The sequence below is a fragment of the Zootoca vivipara genome, chromosome 5 (assembly GCF_965207765.1).
Source record: "Zootoca vivipara chromosome 5, rZooViv2.hap1.1, whole genome shotgun sequence".
Taxonomy (NCBI): Eukaryota; Metazoa; Chordata; class Lepidosauria; order Squamata; family Lacertidae; genus Zootoca; species Zootoca vivipara.
In genome coordinates, this window is record NC_142588.1 from 16,649,467 (window position 1) to 16,673,342 (window position 23,876).

General features: G+C 43.6%; 1 protein-coding gene across 10 annotated transcripts in view; it reads left to right on the forward strand.

Annotated features, from left to right (window-relative positions):
* The window catches only part of ZMIZ1 (zinc finger MIZ-type containing 1), a 354,820-nt gene that overhangs the window by 205,955 nt on the left and 124,989 nt on the right, over nucleotides 1–23,876 (forward strand). For all 10 annotated transcript variants that reach the window (XM_088669487.1, XM_088669492.1, XM_088669491.1 and 7 more), the window contains 2 exons: nucleotides 729–839; nucleotides 17,563–17,676. In XM_088669487.1, coding sequence (XP_088525613.1) covers nucleotides 780–839; nucleotides 17,563–17,676 — 174 coding nt within the window. In that variant the 5' untranslated portion in view covers nucleotides 729–779. The remainder of the gene's footprint in view (nucleotides 1–728; nucleotides 840–17,562; nucleotides 17,677–23,876) is intronic.

Here is a 23,876-nt window from a genome sequence, read left to right on the forward strand (position 1 = left end):
CTCTTTCCTAGTGTGTTATGCTGAAACTTTGCTTGGGCTTCCTTTGGTATAGGAAACTTGCATTTTGTGGAGGGTGGGGAAGGGGTGGAACATTTGTTTTGCATACAGAAAACCTCTCAAGTTCAAGCTGAGAGAAACCCCTGGGAGCTGCTGCCAGTCAGTGTGGTGACGATACTGATGGGCCAATGGCAGATTCCTCTGTGTTTCTGTGGGGGGTGGGGTGGAGTTTGCACACAGCATCAACGTAAATTTACAACTGAAGTTTGTTGTATGTTGTGATGTTAGTATCCATCCCAGGTGCCTGCAGATAGCATTTTGTGGTGACATTTATGTCAGACACCCTAGTTCCCTCTCCCCTCCCCGCTGCTGAACCAACAGCTGGATTTGAAGCAGGTAGAAGAGGAGGAGGAAAAGAGGAGTCGTCTTTGGGCTAGAGTTGATGGCACTGACATGATGGGAATATTGGTGGAAGGGATCTAGTATAGAATGTCTCTAGGTTTGTAGTTAGCAGCCTCTGAATAATGTGACTGGGATGTCATTGTTACTCATGGAATGAAAAGGCATTGCTTTCAAGAGGACACTCATCCTCTTGAAACAGAAAAAAACTACCACAAAGGGTAAACATCTGCTGTGTAGTATCCAGCATCTTGTTCGTTTTAGTGTTGGCAGGACTCTATTTTACTTTTTGTTGTCTTAATGATCTTTCTTGTTCTTTTTATATCTTGCAGCTTGAGGAATTTTAATGGCTTTCAGGTAGAATCCAAGTGGAGACAATCAAAATGAATTCTATGGACAGGCACATACAGCAGACCAACGATCGGCTGCAGTGCATAAAACAGGTAAGCCAAAGACATGTCATTAGACAAACCTGACGGTTGAAAGCACCCGTAGCATTGCATGTCAGCCTGTGCTCTTCATGGCGTTTGTGTTGTAACAGACCTTATTTAACCACTGCACTGCTTCTTGATCTTGAAACTCCATTAAAACTGAACACAACCTCATCCTTTGTGAACATTTTCTAATCATTTAAGTTATTTCTCAAGGGGGTGGGGCTGGGGCTTGTTAATATATATATATATTGTCTTGCCATTTGCTGACACAGACAATGGGCCTCTTTATATTTTATTACAGCCTTTTTATATATATAAATAGTATTCATTTCACATTCTGCTATTCCTCCAAGGGCCTTGGGGCACAGTAGATGTCTCCACCACTCACAACAGCTCTGTAAACTAAGAAATTGTGACTGGTGTGGGGTCACTTTAAGTGAGCTGAGTGGTGATTTGAACTCTGGCTTCAGTGGTGTCGGATGCTGTATCTGTCTACCACACCAGGCCAGTGTTGGACTATTGTAAGCATAAAAATGTTTCCAAATGAGCAATGGACATGCACCAGTGCATATGTGTTACTGCGCCTGCAACTAGTCATGGTACCCCAACAAATGTGCACCACATGTTCCTGAGTGTGATCAAAACCAAAAGGGGTTAAGAGCAGCTGTGAAAGGATACCTTCAGACTAGGGAATGGGCAACCAAACTGTAAATATGGTTCACTTTAAATATGTTTAAAGTGAGGCGCACCAGAGCAAAAATTTCTAACATCAGTATATACACTGATGAGGTGTAAATTGGTGGCATAACTAACCAGGAAAGAGATCTTAAGAGTGGAGGTGGATATCTCACTGAAAATACTGAGCTCCATGGGGATTGTTAGGAAAGGAAAGGAAAATAAAATGGAAAACTATCTTATCAGAATGCCTTTATCCATGTTGCAGCCACATTTGAAATATCTTACAGTTTTGGTTTACCCATTTCAAAAAGATAATATAGATCTGGAAAAGGGGGGATTAAATGACCAAATCGTTAGGATGCAGTCCCTAAGGGAAAAAGTTTAGAGGGAGTTTAATTTAGAAAGAAGGTGCCTGGAGGCATGATAGAGGTTCATAAAACTATGCTTGGTGTAGAAAAATGGGACACAGAGGTTTTTCTCCCTCTGTCGTAATCCTAGGATTTGGGGTCATTCAGTGAAATTGAGCCTTGCATTCTCATGTTCCTCTTTTGTCTTGAAAATTGGGATTCACTGTCTTGTATGGTATGTGCAAATCTACTTCATTGTCCTCTATGTGTAGTCTACTTCTCCCCTTTACTTAAACATGTTTAAAAGTATTTTCCTAAAAAGATGTGTGCAATTTTGCCATGAAATATGCTTAGCACCTAGGGTAGAAGCTAAGAAGAGGCAAATTTTGCTTTTGCTTCCAGTTGCTACACATTTTGTAGACTTGCTGGCAGCAGTTACTGCTCCAAGGAGGCAGACAGCCCTCCCTGGCCCCCTCACCCCCACCCTGCAAAAATGGTATAAATGATGTTCTGTGTTCTGCTTGAAGTGAGTCAGGTTACAACAGAGGGTCAAGGCAGGTTACTTTCTTTTTAGCTCAGACTATGTTCTGGCACACAGACAGCACATTTGCTGTAATGTTTTAGACTCCCCTTAGAACTGTGTAACTTCTTTCGCTTCAATTCAAGAGAGAAATAACCCCAATTACTCAGACAGAATATAAGGGTAGCTTCAGAACAGAAAGCACAACAATTAGAAATATGACATTATTTGCCCTTATAAAAATCTTACAGAATACCTGAGGCAGTTACCTTGTATTGTCTGCCTGTAGGGACACATGGGACTGCCCTATGAAAACAAGGTTGTCCTGTACTCAATTTGTGGCATTTTTGCTCTTGCTCTATGTACTAGGCACCTTGCTACCTGAGAGAAAGTACTACTCGAGTTTCCTTTTTATGCCAAGCTTTCTAGGGTGTTTTAAAACTGCTGTCCCCCAAATTTCCAGACATTGTAGCATGTTTTGAGGCTCCAAGAATGGTGTCTAAGCCAAAAACAACAACAACCTCTGGCTCAAATTTCACCTCAGCCATACAGTGGTATCTCGCGTTACAAATGCCTCAGGTTATAAACCCTTCAGGTTACAAACTCCGCTAACCTAGAAGAGTTACCTCGAGTTGAGAACTTTGCCCCAGGATGAGAACGGAAATCGTGTGCCGGCAGCGCAGTAGCAGCAAGAGGCCCCATTAGCGAAAGCACGCCTCTAGTTAAGAACAGTTTCAGGTTAAGAACAGACCTCCGGAATGAATTAAGTTCGTAACTAAAGGTACAACTGTACTAGGCAACTTTAAGCTCTGGCAGCCTCCACCCCTTCATCTCTAATTTAAGAAGAATAATTCTGATGATAATAAAAGTTTACAGGGCCGGCACATCCATTTAGGTGAACTAGGCAGTTGCCTAGGGCGCCAAAATGGAGGGGGCGCTGGCCAGCCTGCCGGGGGGGGGGGAGGAAGCCTGCTCTTGCAAGAGGCGGCAGTGGGATGAGTGCCCCGAAAGGAGTGCTTTCGCGGCGCTGATCCTGTCACCACCTCTCGCAGGGGCGCATCTCCCTTCTCCCCGGCTCACTGTGGGGCGGGGGGAGGGAAAGCGGCCCAGGCAGAGCCCTCCCTCACCGCTTGCCCCCCTGTGAGACGTGGCGACAGGATCAGCACCCCAAAAGCGCTCCTTTCGGGGCACTCATCCCGCCGCTGCCTCTCGCAAGAGCAGGCTTCCCCCTCTTTTTCTCTCTTCCTGCTCTCTCTCTCTCTCTCTCTCTCTCTCTCTCTCTCTTACCCACCCCTTCCTTCCTTCCTTCGTTTTCTCTCTCTTCCCTCCCTCCCTCCCTCTCGCTATTTCCCTCTCACCCCCTCCTCCCTCCCGCCCTTACACACACTCTCTCTCGCTATTTCCCTCTCACCCCCTGGGGGCGCCAGAAGGTGATCTGCCTAGAGCACAAAAAACCCTAGCACCAGCCCTGGGTATAAGGATTACTGTTTGCAACACGTTCACTTAGAAAAAGTGTGTGTGTGTGTGTGTGTGTGTGTGTGTGTATTGTGTTGACATTTGAAATAGGTTGATATGTTGTTATTAAAACACACACACACACACTTTATAACAACAACATATTACCCTATTTCAAATTTGAGTGTGATGCATGATTACAGTTGGCTGCCTCCCTGGTGAATATTGAAGCTGCACGACATGGCCATGCAGCTTCAGCTGAAAGAAATAACTAGAAGTTCTCTGTTGCCAGGAGCCTTTTTCTGAGTGAGAGCTTAGACTCTTGTTTCATGTTATATTAGGAGGTGTTGGGCAACATCTCAACAATTCATACTGTGTGACTCAGTTGATCCAACTTAGTGAATGTGTTCACACGTAACCTTAAACCATAGTTTAGTTTTACATGTGCAAGTAGAAAGGAGCCCAGGCAAAGTGCTGGGCTCATGTGCTCCTACTCCACCTGCTTCCACAAATCCCAGAGAAGGAATAAACTATGATTCACTTTTGCTTTCAGTGAATCATGGCTTGTTGTTACAAGAAAATTAGGAATTGTGATTTAACATAAATTCTGCTTAAGTACAAAACAAGCTACATAAAAACCATGGGTTATAAACATGGGCCTATTGTAGTGCAGAGAGGGAGTTATCCACTCGCTGTTGGGAGTACATTTGGAGGTGGCACAACAATACAATTCTATGATTAATGTTGGAAACAGCCAGGAGGCTGCACTCTGAAAGTTTGGTGCACACAGATCTGGGAGGTTGCTCTGCCTGAAAAGATTGATACATCAAGTTCTATGGGCAAGGCCCCAGGGGAAAGAAGATATATTTCTGGAAAGTTGGTTTCCATTTTTCACATATATAAATGGGCAGTAAGGAGAGGCTCAGGTGCCTCGATCTCAGAGGTCTTTTTGGAGGCATATATTATAAGCCAACTAGAACGAAGGGAGCTTGATTTCTGACAAGATCTTTGTAACTGACAATGCAAAAAGGAAAAAAAAACAAAGCAGAATTTGTTTTAAACCAGAATCCCTGGTTTGCATGTCACAACAAACCAAGAATCTTTGAAAATGAAACTGATCTTTGTTCATATGGGAAAGGGCAAGTGGGAGCACTCAAACCTGAAGGTTCATTCAGTTTCCCTCACATTACGAAACTCTGCTAGTTCTAGCAAGTAGTTTGACCTTTCACTCTTAATTTTTTTTTTTTACCAAGCATCTATCAAGCCTCGAATTGAACAATATACAACCTGTGCAGTTTCACACTCCCAACTCATCCTGTACTTGGCTGCAGTCTACAGGATTGTCTTAGAATATCACAAAATTCATCAAGGAAAAAAATAGGGACTCAGTCCATTCAAATAGACACATTTATGTCCTGTTGATTTGAGTGGGAAATTTAGATCAAGGGGATTTTTAAATGTGCTTCACTTTGACTAGATCATATGCATAATTTATCCCTTTTGTTGCAAAGTTACATTTAAAAGTGTGTTTGGAAAAATGTGAAATATTTAGAAACAATGAAAGCAACGAGGATCTAGATTTCATTATGCCCTGCTTTCATGAATTTGTGGTCTGTATACCAATATTTTCCCATGACTGTTAAACATTTCCACCCCCGCCCCACATCAGAGTGTAAAAATGTTTGAGTTAGACTGTTGTTACATGTTCACTATGTAAAACTAGGAGTAATATAAAATATGCAAATTGCACATAATTAAATTAAGGGCTTTTCCTGCAGCCCTCTGGCATATGTGTTGCCACAGATCTTGCCTGTGTTATGGAACATGGCACTTATCCCTGCCCTTAATGACAGACTGTTTCACATGTATTGTTTCAGTCTGAAGTGTACAGTCAACTTTAGATGCAGTCAAATCTGATTCCGTTTCACTGGTGCTTTTAGGCATGGAGTGGTGTCACTAACCCAGTGTCAATATCAACCCACACTTTAAAGCAAAGGAATCAATGCTGAAGCAGTCAGATGTCTTGTACATTGTTTCGGTCTCTTCTAAAATATCCTAGCGTCTGTCTAGCTTTGTGCGACCTCTTGAACAAATTCTTTGTCTCCTTTCCTCGTCTGGCTGACTGTTGGAATGTGCTTCTCCAACAGTAAGAGTATGTTCAGGGGAAAGCTGCATTGATAACAGCCAGACATTCTTGGCTTCTCGGGCAAATCACAGGCATCCGACTGACATTCCAACCATGGTTGAATCTCCCATCCTGGTAGGCTGCCCTCTTTGGCTCTGGCAGTTGATGGGCAATGTGAAGATCATGACTTCAAGTCAGGAAGAAAACCTATCTTTAGTATTCACATTTGCTAGGTAGAGTTGAGCCTATGCACCCAACCATATATGATCTGTTTAGCATCAGTAAGCTACGACTTCTGAGCCAGGCTGGTGGCCATTGGCTCACCCTATGTCCTGAACCCCTAGCCTACCTGGCAGCAAGTCAGCATGCCACATCCAAAGTTCAATCCACACAAGTGAAGTCCAAAGGTCAGGAAACGAGGCTCAGGGTCAAGCCAAGTAGTCAAGGCCAAAGTCCAGCAGTTAGGATACAGTCCAGAGTCAAACCAGAGCACAGTTCCAGGATCATCCAAACCAAAAGCTCTCAACATGGGCAGTTGAGTAGACACAGCACCTCAGCTCTGCTGCCCTTTTATACTTTGCACACTGATTGCAGCACCTGGGCTTGATGAGGCATGTGACCCTCACCTGTTCTAAGCCTACTCCAACTGAGGAATCACACACCTGCTCCCAGAGCTAGTGATCCCTACTTGGCCAGCTAGTGAGCTGAGCTATGGGCCCCTGGCTGCCTCAGCTCATGGAGTATTCGTCCTGCTGCTCCCTATGCCTCAGAGTCCACTGTGTTTGTGGAGACAGGAGCCCCTCTGGCTCTGGTGATGAGTCCTGCTGCTCTGGTTCCTGTGCACTCCGTGAGTATTTCCTGCACCAACCTCTCCTTCCCTATTCTCAGTTTGCCCCAGTGTGTCCCAGTCCTGGCTCTTGCCGGGCTCCTCTTCTGCCTCCCATTTGTCCTGCCAGTTCATGACACCCTAGCATTCTGTGACCTGGAAGCCTGAAAATTTTATTTATTAAGAAGCTTCTTTCTTAACTCTAGGCCTGTGCAATTCATAATCATCTAAGCCAGGCAAGGCCAAACTTGGCCCTCCAGCTGTCTTGGGACTACAACTCCCATCACCCTTAGCTAACAGGACCAGTGGTCAGGGATGATGGGAATTGTAGTTCCAAAACAGCTGGAGGGCCAAGTTTAGCCATGCCTGATCTAAGCCAAACTCAGCTCTCCGTTGCATATGGCAGCTCATATCTCTCTCCCCATCCTACCTTGCTTTTCCTTTTTCCTGCCTGTCTTGAATTGCAAAAATATGACCGGGCACAGGGTTGGCAAACACTTGGATGCCCAGAATACATTGCTGATGGACTGGGCTTGACTTGCTGAGTCTAAAATCATGCAAACCTGTCCTGAACAGTCCTCAAAAAAATTAATCTGCTTTGATGCCCTCTGACTTGTTCAAAGTTTGCTAATTTAAAGTCAGCAACCTCACCCAAGGGAGATAAGAAAGAAGCCTTTTTAGTGATTAAGAATGGTTCATAAGCCTGTTTGTTGATGTATCTTATTTATTCTTAAAGACCAACTAAGTTTGTCATTGGTATGAGCTTTCCTGTGCATGCACACTTCTTCAGATACACTGAAACAGTGTGCATGCACACGGAAGCTCATACCAATGACAAACTTAGTTGGTCTCTAAGGTGCTACTGGAAGGAATTTTTTTTATTTTGTTTCAACTACGGCAGACCAACACGGCCACCTACCTGTAGCTTATTTATTCTGTCCCTGCAACTTTTAAGTTGTTAAATTACTTCATTTTCTTTTTAGTTATCAGAATGTGCAAAAAGCATTTTTAGCATTGCATTCTAGAGAAAAAAAGAATCTATTATTAAAAGTCAGAAGAGTTTTTTATTAACTGTGGTATGGAAGTCAAGCTGTTTATATCAGGCCCTTTTCAAGTTGGTGGGTGGAACACCCATGTTGTTTTTCAACAATGCATGGTGGTCTTTATAGGAAAAACTTAGTCTGTGTGACATAATAGAGCATTTCCTCTTGAGCAGGTTAGAGCTTAGCTGCCAGAAACCTTGCCTCATGCTTGCTGCTCTGGGATATTGGTTTCTAACTGACAGAGAAGCTGATATGGCATGGCCCCCTCCCCCCACTGAAATACACAGAAACCCAAAGAATTAACTAGCGCTATTTCGCAGGGACAGGCAGGGGGTTGGGTACTTCCTGTTTGGATAAACTACTTACAGGAAAAAAACCGTAAAGGAGAGGTTCTGCTGCTAGTCAACAATATTTTTTTCCTCCTCTCTGACTTGATTGAGATGGTTGATTACATTGCTGGCTGTGGCCTTTTGCTCCTTTTCCTGGAATTTTGAGTTTGGTTTTCCCTCTGAACGGACCATCTCTGTTTTTAATTGCAAGCTGTCAGTCAGGAAAGGTATGGCTCCCAAGAAGAGAGATGGTAGGGCTTATCAGCATCATGAACCGTATGGAATTTTGAAAGTTCCTTCGAGTTCAAAGTTGTTCCTCCAGCTGCCAGAGCAGGTGGAAAATGCACCCAGGACCAGGCCTCTTTTGGCAACTGACTATCTATCCATGGGCTCCCTCGCGCAAGCAGGCAACGAGGAGCAGGAGAGTCTGCATGCAATCCACGTTTTGGAGGAGAGCCTTGGGCAGGTAGGTTTTGCTGAGTGGTTTTTTTTTTATTTAAAAAATCTAGACTGCAGAGGAGAGGAGGATGTGGAGCTATGTTAGAAAGAGTCTGTATTCAGTAATTATCCAGGTTTCCTATGAGGAAGAATGGAATTGGTGGGTAGCTTCACCGGTGATGTGGAGATATTGTTAGAGATTTTAAAGATTTAACTGGGTGTGTTACTTCAGGTTTGGAGGAGAGGAAGAGTTAAGTGGCAAAGACACCAGTGGTACTGGTTGGAGATAAGGTTCACTACAAGAACTGTCCTTTTCCAGCTGGTCTATGGTGTTTAATTTCATCTGTTCCTTTATTTGATTTTGTATGTGCATTGGCACTGGCAATAAAACATTTTGGTTGTTTTATGGCTCTGCCTTTTATCTTAGCATTTGTCAGGAAAGCTTTCAAAGACACACATGATAGGAAGCTAGATGAGAATTTTGCTGTCTCAGTCAAGAAGAGAACAATCACATGAAACTTCGGACTCTACCCAGCCCAGTGCCATCTAGTGACTAAGCCAAATAATGACACTATCCACACTTCATCTTGTCTTGGTTGCTGTTACATTCTTTTATGTTTTATCTCCGGTTAAGTTGCATTGCCTGTTGTCTTTGTCCATGGAGTTTTCTTGGCAGGGATACTGGAGTGGCTTGCCAGTTCCTTCTCCAGGTGGATCACGTTTAGTCAAAACTCTCCACTATGACCTGTCTATCTTGGGTGGCCCTGCATGGCATAGCTCATAGCTTCTCTGAGTTATTCAAGCCCCTTTGCCACGACAAGGCATTGATCCATTTCACGCAGTCACAAAATTAAAAGACGCCTGCTTCTTGGGAGAAAAGCAATGACAAACCTAGACAGCATCTTAAAAAGCAGAGACATCACCTTGCCTACAAAGGTCCGTATAGTTAAAGCTATGGTTTTCCCAGTAGTGATGTATGGAAGTGAGAGCTGGACCATAAAGAAGGCTGATCGCCAAAGAATTGATGCTTTTGAATTATGGTGCTGGAGGAGACTCTTGAGAGTCCCATGGAATGCAAGAAGATCAAACCTATCCATTCTGAAGGAAATCAGCCGTAAGTGCTCACTGGAAGGACAGATCGTGAAGCTGAGGCTCCAATACTTTGGCCACCTCATGAGAAGAGAAGACTCCCTGGAAAAGACCCTGATGTTGGGAAAGATTGAGGGCACTAGGAGAAGGGGACAACAGAGGACGAGATGGTTAGACAGTGTTCTCGAAGCTACCAACATGAGTTTGACCAAACTGCGGGAGGCAGTGGAAGACAGGAGTGCCTGGCGTGCTATGGTCCATGGGGTCACGAAGAGTCGGACACGACTAAACGACTAAACAACAACAAAAGTTGCATTGCATGCATAATGCAGCAAGGTGGTGTACAGTTAAGTCAATAGAACTAAATAAATTTCAAATGGCCTCCTTTTGTACTCTGCGTTTGCTGGAATACTGTTTATGCTTAGCAATAACAAAATAGATTCATTTGAGAAATAGTCACAGGCAGTTTGAAGTGCTTTTGGCAGGAGGGGTGAAAATGCCTCTTGTGCTTTAAGCAGTTACCCTTTATCTAGCAAGCACAGAGGGTTGACCCCAGAGGCAAGGAGGGAATGGAGTCACCCATAGCTACCCTAATTGAGTTCTTATTTCATTACATTCTAGATCTTCCTTTCAACACTTGTTGAATTCTCTAGTTTCTTTTTTTTACTTTTTTTTAATGCAAATAAATTATCTTGAAGTAGCTGCACACTTAGAACAGAGGCGGATAGCCTTTATCCAGCCCACCAAGGATTTTTTAATGTGAACCATCAAGAACCCACCAAATTTTGACAGTGGTGGCAAAAAGAAATATAAAGTAGCCGTAGTGCTGGGGTAGCCCTGATGCAATGCAAATCACCCCTCCCTAGTCCTCAGTTTGCTCATTTGATGAACTCAGAGGGGTAATCATCCCCCCTCCTCAATGACTTTGTGAAGATCAACTGAGGAGGGGGCTGTGTACACACTAAAGTGCAGGATGGTCACATTCACAGCTAGCATGATGCCCTAGTTTGATAACTCCCCTGGTTCCCCTCAAAAAATAGTTCATGGTTCAAGGCAAAGTGACAGTAAATGAGCCCATTTTCCACTGCCCCAAAGAATGACCATTCAGACCAATTTTTCTCAGCTTTGTGTGTGCTTAGGTTTAATCATATTGAAACAAGAAAGGGGTGTTCAGGTAACATGTTAACAATCTATTTGTGTGGTAGGGACCTTATTTAGTTGTGTCTTTGTTCAGATTATATCATACTCTATCCGAGGGACCCAGCTCTGCTAAAACTGTAGCCCAATGTAGAAGGACACACAAATTTAGACCAGTGGTGTGTAAGGATAGCCAGTAGTATTGTTCTCAAATTGCTGGGGAGGGGGAAATGAGAGAAAATTGGGATTTGAACCAAGGATTATGTGAGCCACAGCTGCTGTTCTTAGCCATGATACAGCATTGTCTTTTTTAACACAAGGAGTTGGGGAAGGGGGGGGGTTCTACTATCAGCTTCTTTTTTGAACCATAAAGAATCCACTTGCCTAAAGAAGATATTTGTCAACCTTGGGCAGTTCTGGTTGGTATGTGGTACTGAAGAAAAATGTTGATGAGTAGTGGCAAGTGACTCTCAGCCTCATTCATATATTTCCAAATATCTGTTGTTAGAATCATGGTGGCAGTTTGTCATATAATTCCTTCCTTGCTTCACTGTAATAATGTCGTAGTTTGTCTGCTCAGGATTGGTTTCCCCTCCTCCTGTAATTTTATTTAATTTTTTCACTCTCTAATTTTTGCTATTCTTACTGCGTCCTCAGACTTGTACCTATTCTGTGACCAATCAAACCCTCTTGCAATGCATCTTTTTTCTGTAAGGAGCTGTGCATTCTGCTGCTGAAGAGGAGCTGTCACAGGTCTCCAGAATCTAAATTTGCTTTAACTTCATAACAAGACTATTGCAGCGGATCTGCTTGACTTCTTCAATACTTTTGAGATCTACACAGTACCTAATTAATTTGCTTTTGCTCAGCTCAGTATCATCTGAGGCTTTCAGACTTTTAATGTCACTGAATATCCTCCTCTTTAGTTGCATTTGCACATCATGGTAAGCCAAACAGACTGGGCACAAATGTGCTGGCTCCTGAGGAGGAAATCGCATCCACTTTGCTCCTTCCAGGACTTTTTAGAATGGCACGGCATCCAGCATAAGGTTTGGCCTAGCATGTTTTCTCTCCTCCTTAACCATGATCTGTATCCAAGGTTTGTGCTACAGATTGAGGTTAAGGAGGCAGGGGCATCACAATGGGAGGGTGATAGGAGCGGTACGCCCCGGGTTCCACTCTGGGGGAGTGCCACTTGGCGCCCCCACCCCCGCGACTCCCAAGTCGAGCCTCCAACCTCCCGGCGGACTTTTTACCGGGAGGCTGGAGGCTCGACTTGGGAGTCGCGGGGGTGGGGGTGCACCCCCCCGCTGCACCGCATGGATTGGAGTCGCCAGGGGGGGCAGCGATACCCCGCTATGTAACACGCATGCGCAGCGGGATGCTGCGCATGTGTCGTTACATGGCGGGGTATCACCGCCCCCCCCGCGCCTCCAAAGCCACGCGCCTCCAGCTACAAACTCTGGGCAGAAAGCCCCCACTCCCGCGACTCCAAAGCAGAGCCTACAGTCGTTACTTAGCAACGCTGTGTCCCCTCCGGGTGCATGGCAGTTTGCCACCCCAGGTTTCGCGGCACCTTGCTATGCCCCTGTAAGGAGGAGAAACTTTAACCACGGATGTTCTGGGTTTGGATGGCATGCTAAGCCAAAACATCTTGGCTTAGCTGCTGTCCCACAATGAGATAAAAAGCCTGCAAGGGAGCAAAGTGAGTGTGAGCTTCTCACTGGGTCACTGCACATTTACACTGTGGTGGTAAGCAATACGTTGGCTTACCAGTGATGTGTGAACCTGGCCAGCTGTTTTCTCTGCCAACCCCCACAGATGCTCCTGTGTAGAGCCAACTTCTAGGTGCATTGTTCATTGTGGTTTCTGATGGACTTCACAGTTGCACTGCATAAACTGAGAGTTCAGCCTAGAACAAATCCAATATTTCTCTACAACTGAACAGCCCAGGATATTGGTAATAGCAGGCATGACACTGTTTGATGAAGCTCCTCTGCCATTACTGATCTGCTCTGTAACAGGGAACTCCTGGTGGGAACTCTAGGTCTAGAACTTCCAGGACACAACTTGGAAAGTACTTCCTGGTAGAAGGCTGCCTTCAGATGTCTTCTAAAAATTGTGTAGTTCATTATCTCCTTGACATCTGATGGGAGGGCATTCCATGGCAATGTTGGGGCTGCTTCCCTGTGGCATCTTCTTATGAACACGACAGTAATATTGCAAGCATGTGTGTGGCTCCAGCCTCACAGGTCCTTTCTACCAGATCATCAGCCCACATGATTGGCCCCACCCACGTGTTTTAGTTTTCCTAAGTAGTACTGTGGCAGCAGAGGAAAAAACCCCCGCAGAAAGCAGCTTCCATGCCACTGCAGTAATGTATGAAGGGGCCCTAGGCGACCCTTGATTGACGTAAATGCAAACGCACTCATTCAGCACCCACATCATTAGTTGTGTTGCTGTTTAGCAGTTCAATTAAAGCAAGAAGCAGAGCAGATGTAACTGGGCAAAACAAACAGGCAGCTTGAGTCAGCCTTCATAATTTGGCATGGCATCCCATAAATAAATGCAGTAACTTGTTTAGCATAGTTAAGTAGTTTGCTACTCAAACAGGCCATATTTGCATGACATTCCTTTTGAGGAGCAGTTAAGATGTGGCAAATTAGCTCGATGTCTTCAGAGTCTGGCATGTTTCAAAGAAAAGAAAAATACCCTGCCCCCAAATATGCATTATCCTATATTAAGATTCTGCACTTATTTCCTTCAGCAGCAAATCAAGCTAAGCAGAGAGCTTGCAGTGTGATTATTTTGTTCCATATTGTTGCTGTCATTCTTTTGTGCCTTGATAAGACAACTTGAGCCCTGAGTGCTCTTCATTTGAACTATTACTGCTCTTGTGCAGAATCTAAAACATATTGGCATGTGATACCATCTGTTTTGTCTTCTCTGCTTAAAGAAGTGTCTCTTGTTGCACATCTCAAACTTCATTCTGCACTATAGGTAGGTTCTCTACCTACCTCTGTGATGCCCTTCAGATTTCAATCAGATTTCAATCTGTAAAAGTTCTATTTTTATTGGGTTCTTAAAACTCAGTGCATACATACATTTGAATCTAGTGTTTTAGGGCCTTGGTCTGTTGAAAGTGTTGTGCCATTGTGTTAATTCTTCTCTCCCCCCGCACTTCCCAGTCTGGATGTTAGCCTGGATAGCTCAGTCCTGGGGTTGGACTAGATGGTCCTCAGGGTCCCTTCCAACTCTACAATTCTATGATTCTAAGACATTTCAACACACTCCTGCAGCGTGCCCCCACTCTCTGTGCCCCGTTTGCCATCAGATCTGCTCTACCTTGGAATGTAAGCTCATATGAGGCCACTGTAATTTCTTTGCTTTCTTTGGCTCTAGTCTCTCAGCAGTTCCTGTTGGGCTCCTGCTTCAAGCTTCATGTCTGTGCCTTGCTGAGTCATTTATTTTCCTTTGTCTTGTTGCTCAGCCCCATGTCTCCCTGAATACTGTCTGGTCTGTTTGCCTGCTCCCTGGCTCTTTGCCTTTGCCTTTCTCCTGATCCAGCCAAGTCATCTGCATCCTGGCTTCCTACCCCCAGCCCCAATCATGCACAACAGCTAAAGACACTGCATGTTGAAGCTTGCGCTGCCAAGAAGTCCACCTTGGCGTAGGGATATTAATGAAGGTTTTCCAACTATAGTGCAGTAAGAGAGAAGTCACCCCATTGACTGATTTTTTAAAAAGTACTATACAAATAAATGGCATTGGGTGGTTAGAGGAGCTGTGCTGCTAGTCTTGTGGGGTGTCGCAGGCAATAGCCTCTCATTCAGCGAAGTACGGTTTGCAGGAAAAAAATGAATCAGAAGTTTTCCAGAAAGTATTCTGCTACCCTAAATTGATGGAGATTTGATTTAGCATGTTTATTCGATTTACATTTAGTAAGCACAACTAAAAACACCTGAAAGGATTTCCCAGAAGTATTTGAACAGAAATACTTGATTAGGGGGGAAAGGAATCAATAAAGTGTAGTTAGTGTGGTTTAAATGCTCAGTTTTTCACTTGGAAAATCATGTTAAGCGTTTTAAGGCATGACAACTCTGTTACATTTAGATTTATGAAAAAAAGACATTAAGAAACTGAGAATTGTTAACATATTATTTTAGCAAGCCTCAAGAGCTGTGCACATAAATTTGCGTGCTTCCTTGGGGTAGTCACCTGAAAAAAGTTAATTAGAACTTTGGCTAACATTGACCTTGTTTGCACATAATGATAAACCACAGTTAATGGCTTGCAGGGTCACTCGTGCTTTGTTCCTACGCTGCTGCAAACAGGAGCACCAAGCCATTAAGCCTTGACTTGTTGTTCTATTCAGACCCAGGATCGTGGTTTGTCCCCTGAACAAACCATGCTCACTACTCAACATGAAGCCATGATTTGTTGTTGACTTTATGATGATAATGATTTGTTAGGGAGGAACTATGATCACAGTTCAGATATAACAACAAACCATGGCTTATGACTGCTCCCAATTGCACCTGGGAAGGAGCAAAGTAAGAGTGATCGGGCATAATCCCAGTAAATCATTTAACCACGGCTTGTTAAATATGAACAGGCCCATTGTAGTCATTCCACTTGTCCGATTTGACCTCTATTGCATTCATTCACAATTCACATGGAAGAATATGGAAGGTGGGGTGAATTCCATGAACAATTTCCTAGCTTCCCCCAGGATTCCTGCAGAATTACTCCTATCCCATCTAGCACTTTCACATATATTGAACTGTGCACATAGAAATGCAAAGTGCAATTTCAGCAATTCAGTATAGGGGTTTGAATGCCCAGAACCATAACACTCGCTCCTAACACAAAACTCCTAAACAGTATAAGCTCTTGCTAGGGTAATGTTGCCTGGGAAGTGCTCAGCAGATTACCAAGCACCGGGTATTCTCTACACACAGAACCCCACATAGTTCAGACAAGCCTTAATACAGTACCGAATAGGCTTCACATGCTCAGCATAGAAATTGCAGCTAAATTGAAATGGGGGGGGGGAGAGTCTACATTATGGATTTACTGTGGGAAAGCACTGAGTTTAAGCTGATTCAATCAACAGATCCCTTTTCAACATCTATACTGAAATATTTGGGTACTGGCACCGACAGTCCCTGTTTATATTCATGGGGCAAGTTGCATCGCCTTGAAGGGAGGCAAATGCTCCTGCTAAAATAGAACACCAATAAGCATAATAATCGGGACAGACTTTGGTCTTTCAGATTTCAGCGATGCCCTGTGCAAGGCCATCATTCAGTGCCCACCTCTTGCCTTCACTATGTCATAGTTGTCAAAGAATTGTTCACTATGTCAAAGAATTGTTCTGAATCATTGTTAAGTGAGTGTACTGACAATGAACTGTTAAGAAGCCCACAGAACTGCCACTCCCACCTTCCCAGTTGAAGTTACCTTGTTGATAGGTCCTTATGTATTGTACGATATACATGCAGTATAGTCCTCTGTTGTGGTACATATTATTAAATTTACATTTACTGTATAAGCACCAAAGGAATATATAGAACTTTAGTTACTGAAGTGAATACCAAGTCCTTGTAGAAATTACTTAAGATAGGGAAAGAGATGGAATATATAAACAAGGGGTTTGAAAGCAAATTATGTAGAGATTTAAGGGCAAAATCCTTTCCATCTTCTAAATTTCTTAATAATTTTCATGGTTAGAGTACTTTGATGTAAAAGGGCAGAAACTGAACTCCGTAGAACATGGCTGTGATTTGGTCAGTCCCACAGAGAATGAGATAGTGAAGAATGCATTAACTCAGCAGGTGTCCATGAGGCACAAATTCACTTCTTCCTCCTAGGCATAATAGGAGATAAATTCTTTTTTTTGCTAGGGTGGAGAAGCAGTGTGATCTTTCTTCTGTAATCTTCAATATGTTCACTTATGTCATCGTCACTGAAATACTTAGATGCAGTAGTTTCCCTCCATTTATTATTTCCCCTACTTTATTACTATCGTACCTCGCCCTTCCTTCAAGTAGCTCAGGAGGGCTCGCACCACCTTTCATCATCCTAGCATGGGTAGGTAAGTTAGCCTGGGAGGCGGACCCAGTAAACTTCATGCCTGAAGAGGGATTTGAAGCCAGATCTCACTGGCTAAGAAATGCGTAGACTACTGGTTAAAGGGGGGGGGCTCAGTACTGTGAAAGACCACAATGGATATATATGGCTTATGAGAGAGTGAGGCCAATTTGTATGCTGCAGCTTTGTACTGTTAGCATATTTTGCATATCAATGTTGTAACCAAGAAGGAAGAGGAAAGATAGCAGATGGACGTGAACTCATTCTCTTTATATATAGACAAAGGAGTAATTGGTAAGCATAGCCTATGTCTCTGATTTTAGACATAGTCTGAAAAGATTGCCAGGATTCTAGTGAGAATATGCAGACAAATATTGTAATTTTCAGAACTTTGAGGCTATGTGTCTATTAGCAACACTATTGGGTCCAGTTGCCAAAGCAAAGATGGTGGCATTCTGCCAGGTCAAATAACTACAGTTGGACATTATGTGCCAGGATTGGATACAGATTTTGGTACATATTCGTGAGGGAGAAAATTAGATACTGTGTATATAACCTGTGCCAGCTGTACCTATAAAATACCTAATCTAAAACACATTTAGTTGGAGAGCATCTATTTACCTAATTATATTTAATTTCCCTTCTCTCCCAGCACTTACAGAATCCTGCCAACTTCCACAATGCAGCTACAGAACTCCTGGATTGGTGTGGCGATCCGAGAGCGTTCCAGAGGCCCTTTGAACAGAGTCTGATGGGTTGTTTGACGGTATGTCAACTCTAGTGCAGCAGAATTATTTTTCCACTGGCATTTTAAATTGCTGCCTGCATCCCTAAGAATGGCTGGTTGGGGGGGGGAGGAGGAGGAGGAGGCTGTGCAGCTAAATACACTGATTCATTACCTTCCTATTCCTCTTCCTTTACCTCTCCATCCCTTTTCTAACAGAGCACCTGGGTTTTCTCATCCTATAAGTTGTGGGGTAAGAGATCATTAAAGGTTAGAGGACGTTGGATTTGAGAGGTGGATTTGTTCATCCTCAGGGCTTTAGGACTAAACTCGGGGATTTTGACTAGCTTGGGCAAATCAGTCAAGAAAAGCTACTAGCCCATGAAAAAGTTTGCTAGCCCATTGCTTATATATATATATATATATATATATATATATATATATATATATATATCTGTGTTATTCATATGGTATGGCCTAAAAGAAATGAAAGGAAATTGCTTTTGTGAAGTTTCTGATCTTCATTGCTTGGGCTTCTGACTTGGCTCAGAGGACTTGTTGAATGGCTATTTACAATCCTGTCTTAGACCATGCATACCTTAGCTCTGCCTTCCACCTATGTCTCCCCTCTCCCCTTTCCAGCTGTGTTTGGGACAGTGCCATTATATTAAATACTAGATACTCAAGGCAAATCTAAAAAAAAATGTAGTATAAACACTGACAACTGGGAAACACTGGCCTGTTGGTGCTCCAAGTGGAGAACAGCCTTTAGCAAAGGTGTCATGGGCTTTGAAGACACTCAAACTCAGGACGCAAGGGAGAAACGTGTTAAGAGGAAGGCACACTTGGCAAAGCCACAGGATGATCAACTTCCGCCACCTGGAAACTAATGTCCCCACTGTGGAAGGACGTGTGGATCCAGAATTGGCCTCCACAGTCACTTATGGACCCATTGTTAAACCGTGTTTATGGAAGACAATCTTACTCGGCTATGAGTGATCACCAAAGAAGAAGAAGGTGACTGAGAATGTGTGGTGTGAGCCAGGAAGTCTCCAGTTCAAAGCTACTATACCCACAGACTCACTGGGTGGCCACAGGAAAGCCACTATTCTCTCACACCCAACTGTAATATCGCCACACAAAAATGGTGTGTACATTACACATCTTTACTGCTGAAGCTAAATTTGTTCTGGCCCTGTAAGCTGCTGTTGCCAAATCACTCCATTTCAGTGTTTGATGTGTTGTTTACCCATGGTTTTTCAGCTCTGTTTAAAAAATAAATAAAATAAAATATAAAATAAATCACTATTTAAGCACTAGCCCGTCTAGTGGGAAGAGGCAGAGTGCTAGAAGGCCCGCTGAGCCTTTAATTGAACATTTTCTTTTTGTAGCTTCCACTTCTGTTATTTCTTCCTGTTCATTGTAACTTGGGGATTGCCCCGTAATTGCCCCTTAATTCATCAACGTCCTTTCCTTGCAAGAGGTACAGGATGGACTGTTGGCTTTAGTTCCTGACATTCTTGCATTATTGTGTGTGTGTGTGTGTGTGTGTGTGTGTGTGTTACAGTTTTATGCATGTTTTAATTATATTGTAAATCACTTTGGGATACCTCGTGAGAAGTGATTCATAAATGAAATAATATTGTTGGTGTTATTGCTGTTAATGCTAGTTTGGTTTCAAAGAAAAATAAATATAAATGGAAACTAGTAAGGCACACCCCCACCAACAGCAGCTGACTCATTAAAGAACAATTAATCACTAATTCCCCAGCTGCTCTGCGAACAAAGCAGAAGCAAAAAGGGCATGATGTGCAAAGGAAAAGGTTTTAGTGTAGAAGCAACCTGGATTCTCAAGCCTCACCTCCAGGGGCGTAGTGAGGCGCTGCGACACCTGGGGCGGCAAATTGCCATGCACCCGGGAGGGCACGGTGTCGCTACATAATGACGCATGTGTTGTTACGTGGCGGGGTACCACTGCTCCCCCGCGCCTCCAAAGCCGCATGCCTCCAGCTACAAACTCCAGGTAGAAAGCCCACTCAGCATGGCACACCCTCCATGCTGAGTGGGCTTTCTACCTGGAGTTTGTAGCTGGAGGCGCACAGCTTTGGAGGCGCGGGGGGGCGGTGATACCCCACCAAGTAACGACGCATGCGCAGCATCCGGCTGCGCATGCATGTTACGTAGCGGGGTGCGACGAAAGTCCCTCTCACTTTCCGTCTTATAACTCTGACCTCTCAATTATTAAAAGCACTAGCAGGGATTTCTGAGGTAAATCAAACCGCCCACTTATCCCTCTAGCCTTTCTTTAAACCCTCTGCACTTGTGGGTTTTCAAAAATAAAAGAGAGTCCTCTTCCAGCCTAAACGTGACCAGGTACCTATATAGACTTGGAGCTATAAGTAGGACTGTTCCTATGTGCACTCAGATAAGGGTTTCCCTTCACTAGAAACTCCCTTACTGTAAAGCCAGCCTCCTTCCTGAGGTAACTTTATTATCACTCAGAACCTGTCTCCTCCTTTAGCCCCCCCCCTTTCTTGGTGCACTCTCAGCCACAAACTAACCTTTCTCCTCTAAAAGGCAGTTTTGACAGTTTAAAAGAGTTCCCCACCACCTGGGTTCCTGGGTACCTTAGCTGGAAAATGAAATAGACGATTACTAATGTGACACTTTAAAGATGGATATTTATTGGCTTGAATCTTAATGGTTGCTTTCTGGTAACATTGATACAAACTTAATTTCACAGATAACGTTCTTGGTAATCAAATAACAGAATACCTATCCACTACTTCATCTACTCTAAATTCTACCTTCTCCACAACCACCCAAGCTCCCACACAGAAAAACCCTCAACCGCCAACTGACATAACAGTTCCCCTTTCCATTTAAACCCCATGCAGGCCACGCCTCCCATGGAATGTTGCTGCCAGTTAACCAGGAGTCTGGGTTAACCCTTCAATAGGTTGGTTGTGAAACAAAAACATAACATAACAGTTTTCAAATTCGCCACACGGGGTATCGCTGTCGCCCTCCCCCTGGGGACTCCAATCCGCGTGCCTCAGCTACAAACTCCAGGTAGAAAGCCCACTTGGTGCGGCGGGGAGGGTGCCACTTGGCGCTCCCACCCAGAGTGGAACTCGGCGCGGACCGCTCCCACCCACCCCCATTGCAACGTCCCTGCTCACCTCCTTTTATCCCTGGCTCTTGAGTATTACTAATACCATTTATAGGCATAAAAGCATTTTTTTAAAACATATCCTTTTTGTAACAAAATATGGAAACAAAAAGCAAAACAAAACAAAAACTTAACTGTGTCTTATAGCTAAAGACACATTGTTAACAGTTCTTTTGGGTTTTTTTTAAATGAATGACCACATTTGCCTCTGAATATTGGGGCAAGGATATTTTAGAAAACTCTGACTCTAAGGAACCATATCTAGGACTTCTCTTTAGAAACCTTATTCAAAATGGAATGTATGTAACATAATTCCCTTATCTACTTAAATCTTTGTTATGTGTTCAATGCTGTAGTCTAGAGCAGGGGTTCCCAACAAAATTTTCTCGAGGACCCCTCATCGAGCCGCTATTGTGACAAGGACCCCCATTAATTCCTAATCCTAAAATTAAAAAGTGAGAGCTGAATTAAGAGTCTTTTTATATTTTATATTTATACGTTTTTACAGTTACAACAGAGTACTCCATCAGTATACAGTTAGTTTTAATTTTCAGTTCTTAATGAGATGAACCACTTTTTAACCAACGGTCCATTTTTAACTACACGAACTGTAGCTTCCGCGAAAAACAACGCTTTGTTTACAAACACTACTGTTTTGCAAAGAGGCAGCGTGCGCCAGGGAGGAGGGAGGGGAATGGAGAAGACAGGGTACCTGCGCAGTAGCGCACAAATGAAGCCGACGCGCGCAAAGCATCTTGGGGAGGTGAGCGTTAGTAGAATGCGCACGCTGCCTCTTTGCAAAACAGTAGTGTTTGTAATGCGCCACCTAACGGCATACAGCAGAACTACTGCCTCTATCTAATTCTAGTTTTGCGCTAGACTCTGCTCATGCAGGAAGCGGCCACAACAAAAAATCTGTTACCATACGAAATATATTTAATATATTTTTTATTCTAATAGCATCTTGCGGACCCCTCTGGCATAGCTCGCGGACCCCTGGGGGTCCGCGGGCCACCTGTTGGGAACCACTGGTCTAGAGTGTTTTTTCTACATTGGGTTATTTAATGATTATACCTCAAGTTATTATTAGGTAAAAGTTTCTGATTTATTTCTTGTTCAACATTTAAATTTTCATTTGTTGCCGAAAGGAAAACTGAAATTACCATCCAGCCTGCAGAACTTCAATTGCAAATATTTCTGTTGCCACCTTTCATTTATTCTGGTTTAGTGCTGGTATTTTTAGTTTTCTTTTTACATGTGTTTTTGTCCTTTTTACATGTGTTTAATTGGATTGCATGTTGCTTTGAGATATTGTAGAAACGTGAGAAGACAATAAATATTCAGATAATTTCAAGCACACTCAAGTGCCTTAAAACAGAACACTATGAGTTAGCAGCCGGTTGCCATTTTTTTTCAGTAACTGAAAAGCTAGCAAAATTGAATGAGGAAAAATTCGTTCTGATACCAGCAGGGGGGGTATGCACTTGCCTCTTTCTACCAGTTATGAGATTCACTGAGAGTTTTGTAATTAGCAGTTATTAAACTCTTGATTAGCAGGAGAGTTAGGTTAAGAGACATTTTCCTAGCAGTATGGTGATGTGATGAGGGAACCAGAGAAAGCTGCAGCCAAGTGATCAGTTTTCTATTTGAAAATATAAAAGGAACCCTTGCAGGCTGCAGTGTGGAAAAACAGTTTTTTTTCTGCAGAAAAAATGGTGGGCTGATTTGCTTTGTGTAGTTTCCTGTTGTCAGCTTGCACCAGACCCACTTCTTCCATCTTCATTTGCAAGCTATTCTTTCATTATATGATGGGATCAGCAGTAGGGAGAAATTGAATTCTGAGCTTTCTGGGAATGGAGTTGGAATTTCAGCTTGCAGAGCCTGCTCATCCTTCCCCCTTCCCTTTTCAGCCCTGAAAACCTCTCTTCAGCTTCCCTTATCATGCTACTCCCATTGCCCTTTTCTTTTTCACATTCTGGCTGTCCATAGTAGATTCTCAACTTGGACCTCTCAACTTATAATTATTTCACCCTTTTGTGAAAAATAAATTTATATGATATATGTTGAGTTTTTAATCTTAGTTCTGTGTTTCTCAAACTTGGGTCTCCAGCTGTTGTTGGACTACAACTCTCATCATCCCTGACCACTGGTTGTGCTAGCTAGGAATGATGGGAGTTGTAGTCCAGCTAGAGATCCAAGTTTGAGAAACGCTGCCTTAGTTGGCAACTAATGTTTAACAGGTTCCATATTTGGATCAAGCAAGGACCAACAGCATTGGTTTTGGCCACTGAATCTCCCATCCAAGGGCAAAGGTCCCATTAACCCTCTCTGCAGCTGCTCTCATTTGCCTGATCATCTAGCACCGGAGCCAGCAGGTGAGATGGATAATAAAGAGACAAGTTTGCCAGAACATCTGTTGCTGTCCGCACTGGGGGAGAAGATTAAAAAGCCCCTTGGCTTTACCTTGGCTTGGAAGGAAGCGGCCAAGATGCATCATAAGGAACAGGGTTTTGGGTTCAGGGACCGTGCTAGGGGCCAGACTTGGCTCCTGAGCTGCCAGTTGTCTCTCCCAGCCTTAATTTTTAAGGCCGCCTCTCTTCTAAGTGTAGAATAATGAGAGCAGACTATTTTATAAGTGCACTTTAAGGGTTCTGATCTCATAAAGCAGCAAATGGAGCATTCGTTCAGCAACTGCTGCCAACTTTCCCACTAGTTTAATTGAGTTAGAATGTAGCGTCGTGGTTGCAAAGCTGGTGCATTTAATTAACTTTAGAAGACAGAAGGGCTGTAGCTCACTGGCAGAGTACATACCTTGCATACGGTTCAAACCTATTTCCAGGTAAGGCTGGAAAGGCACCTGTCTGTCACCCTGGAGAGCCACTGCCAGTTAGCATAGACAACACTTAGAGAGGTGGACCAAGGGAAGGAGGCAGCTGCTGCTCTGCCATGTCTTGTCTTCCATGCACTTGTCTTGTGACATCAGTGTTTCTAGGTCACATGGGAAGAATCCATGATGCAGCTAGGCCTGTAGCAGGGGCTGGTGGAGGCTAGAGGGGGCTGCCATTTAATT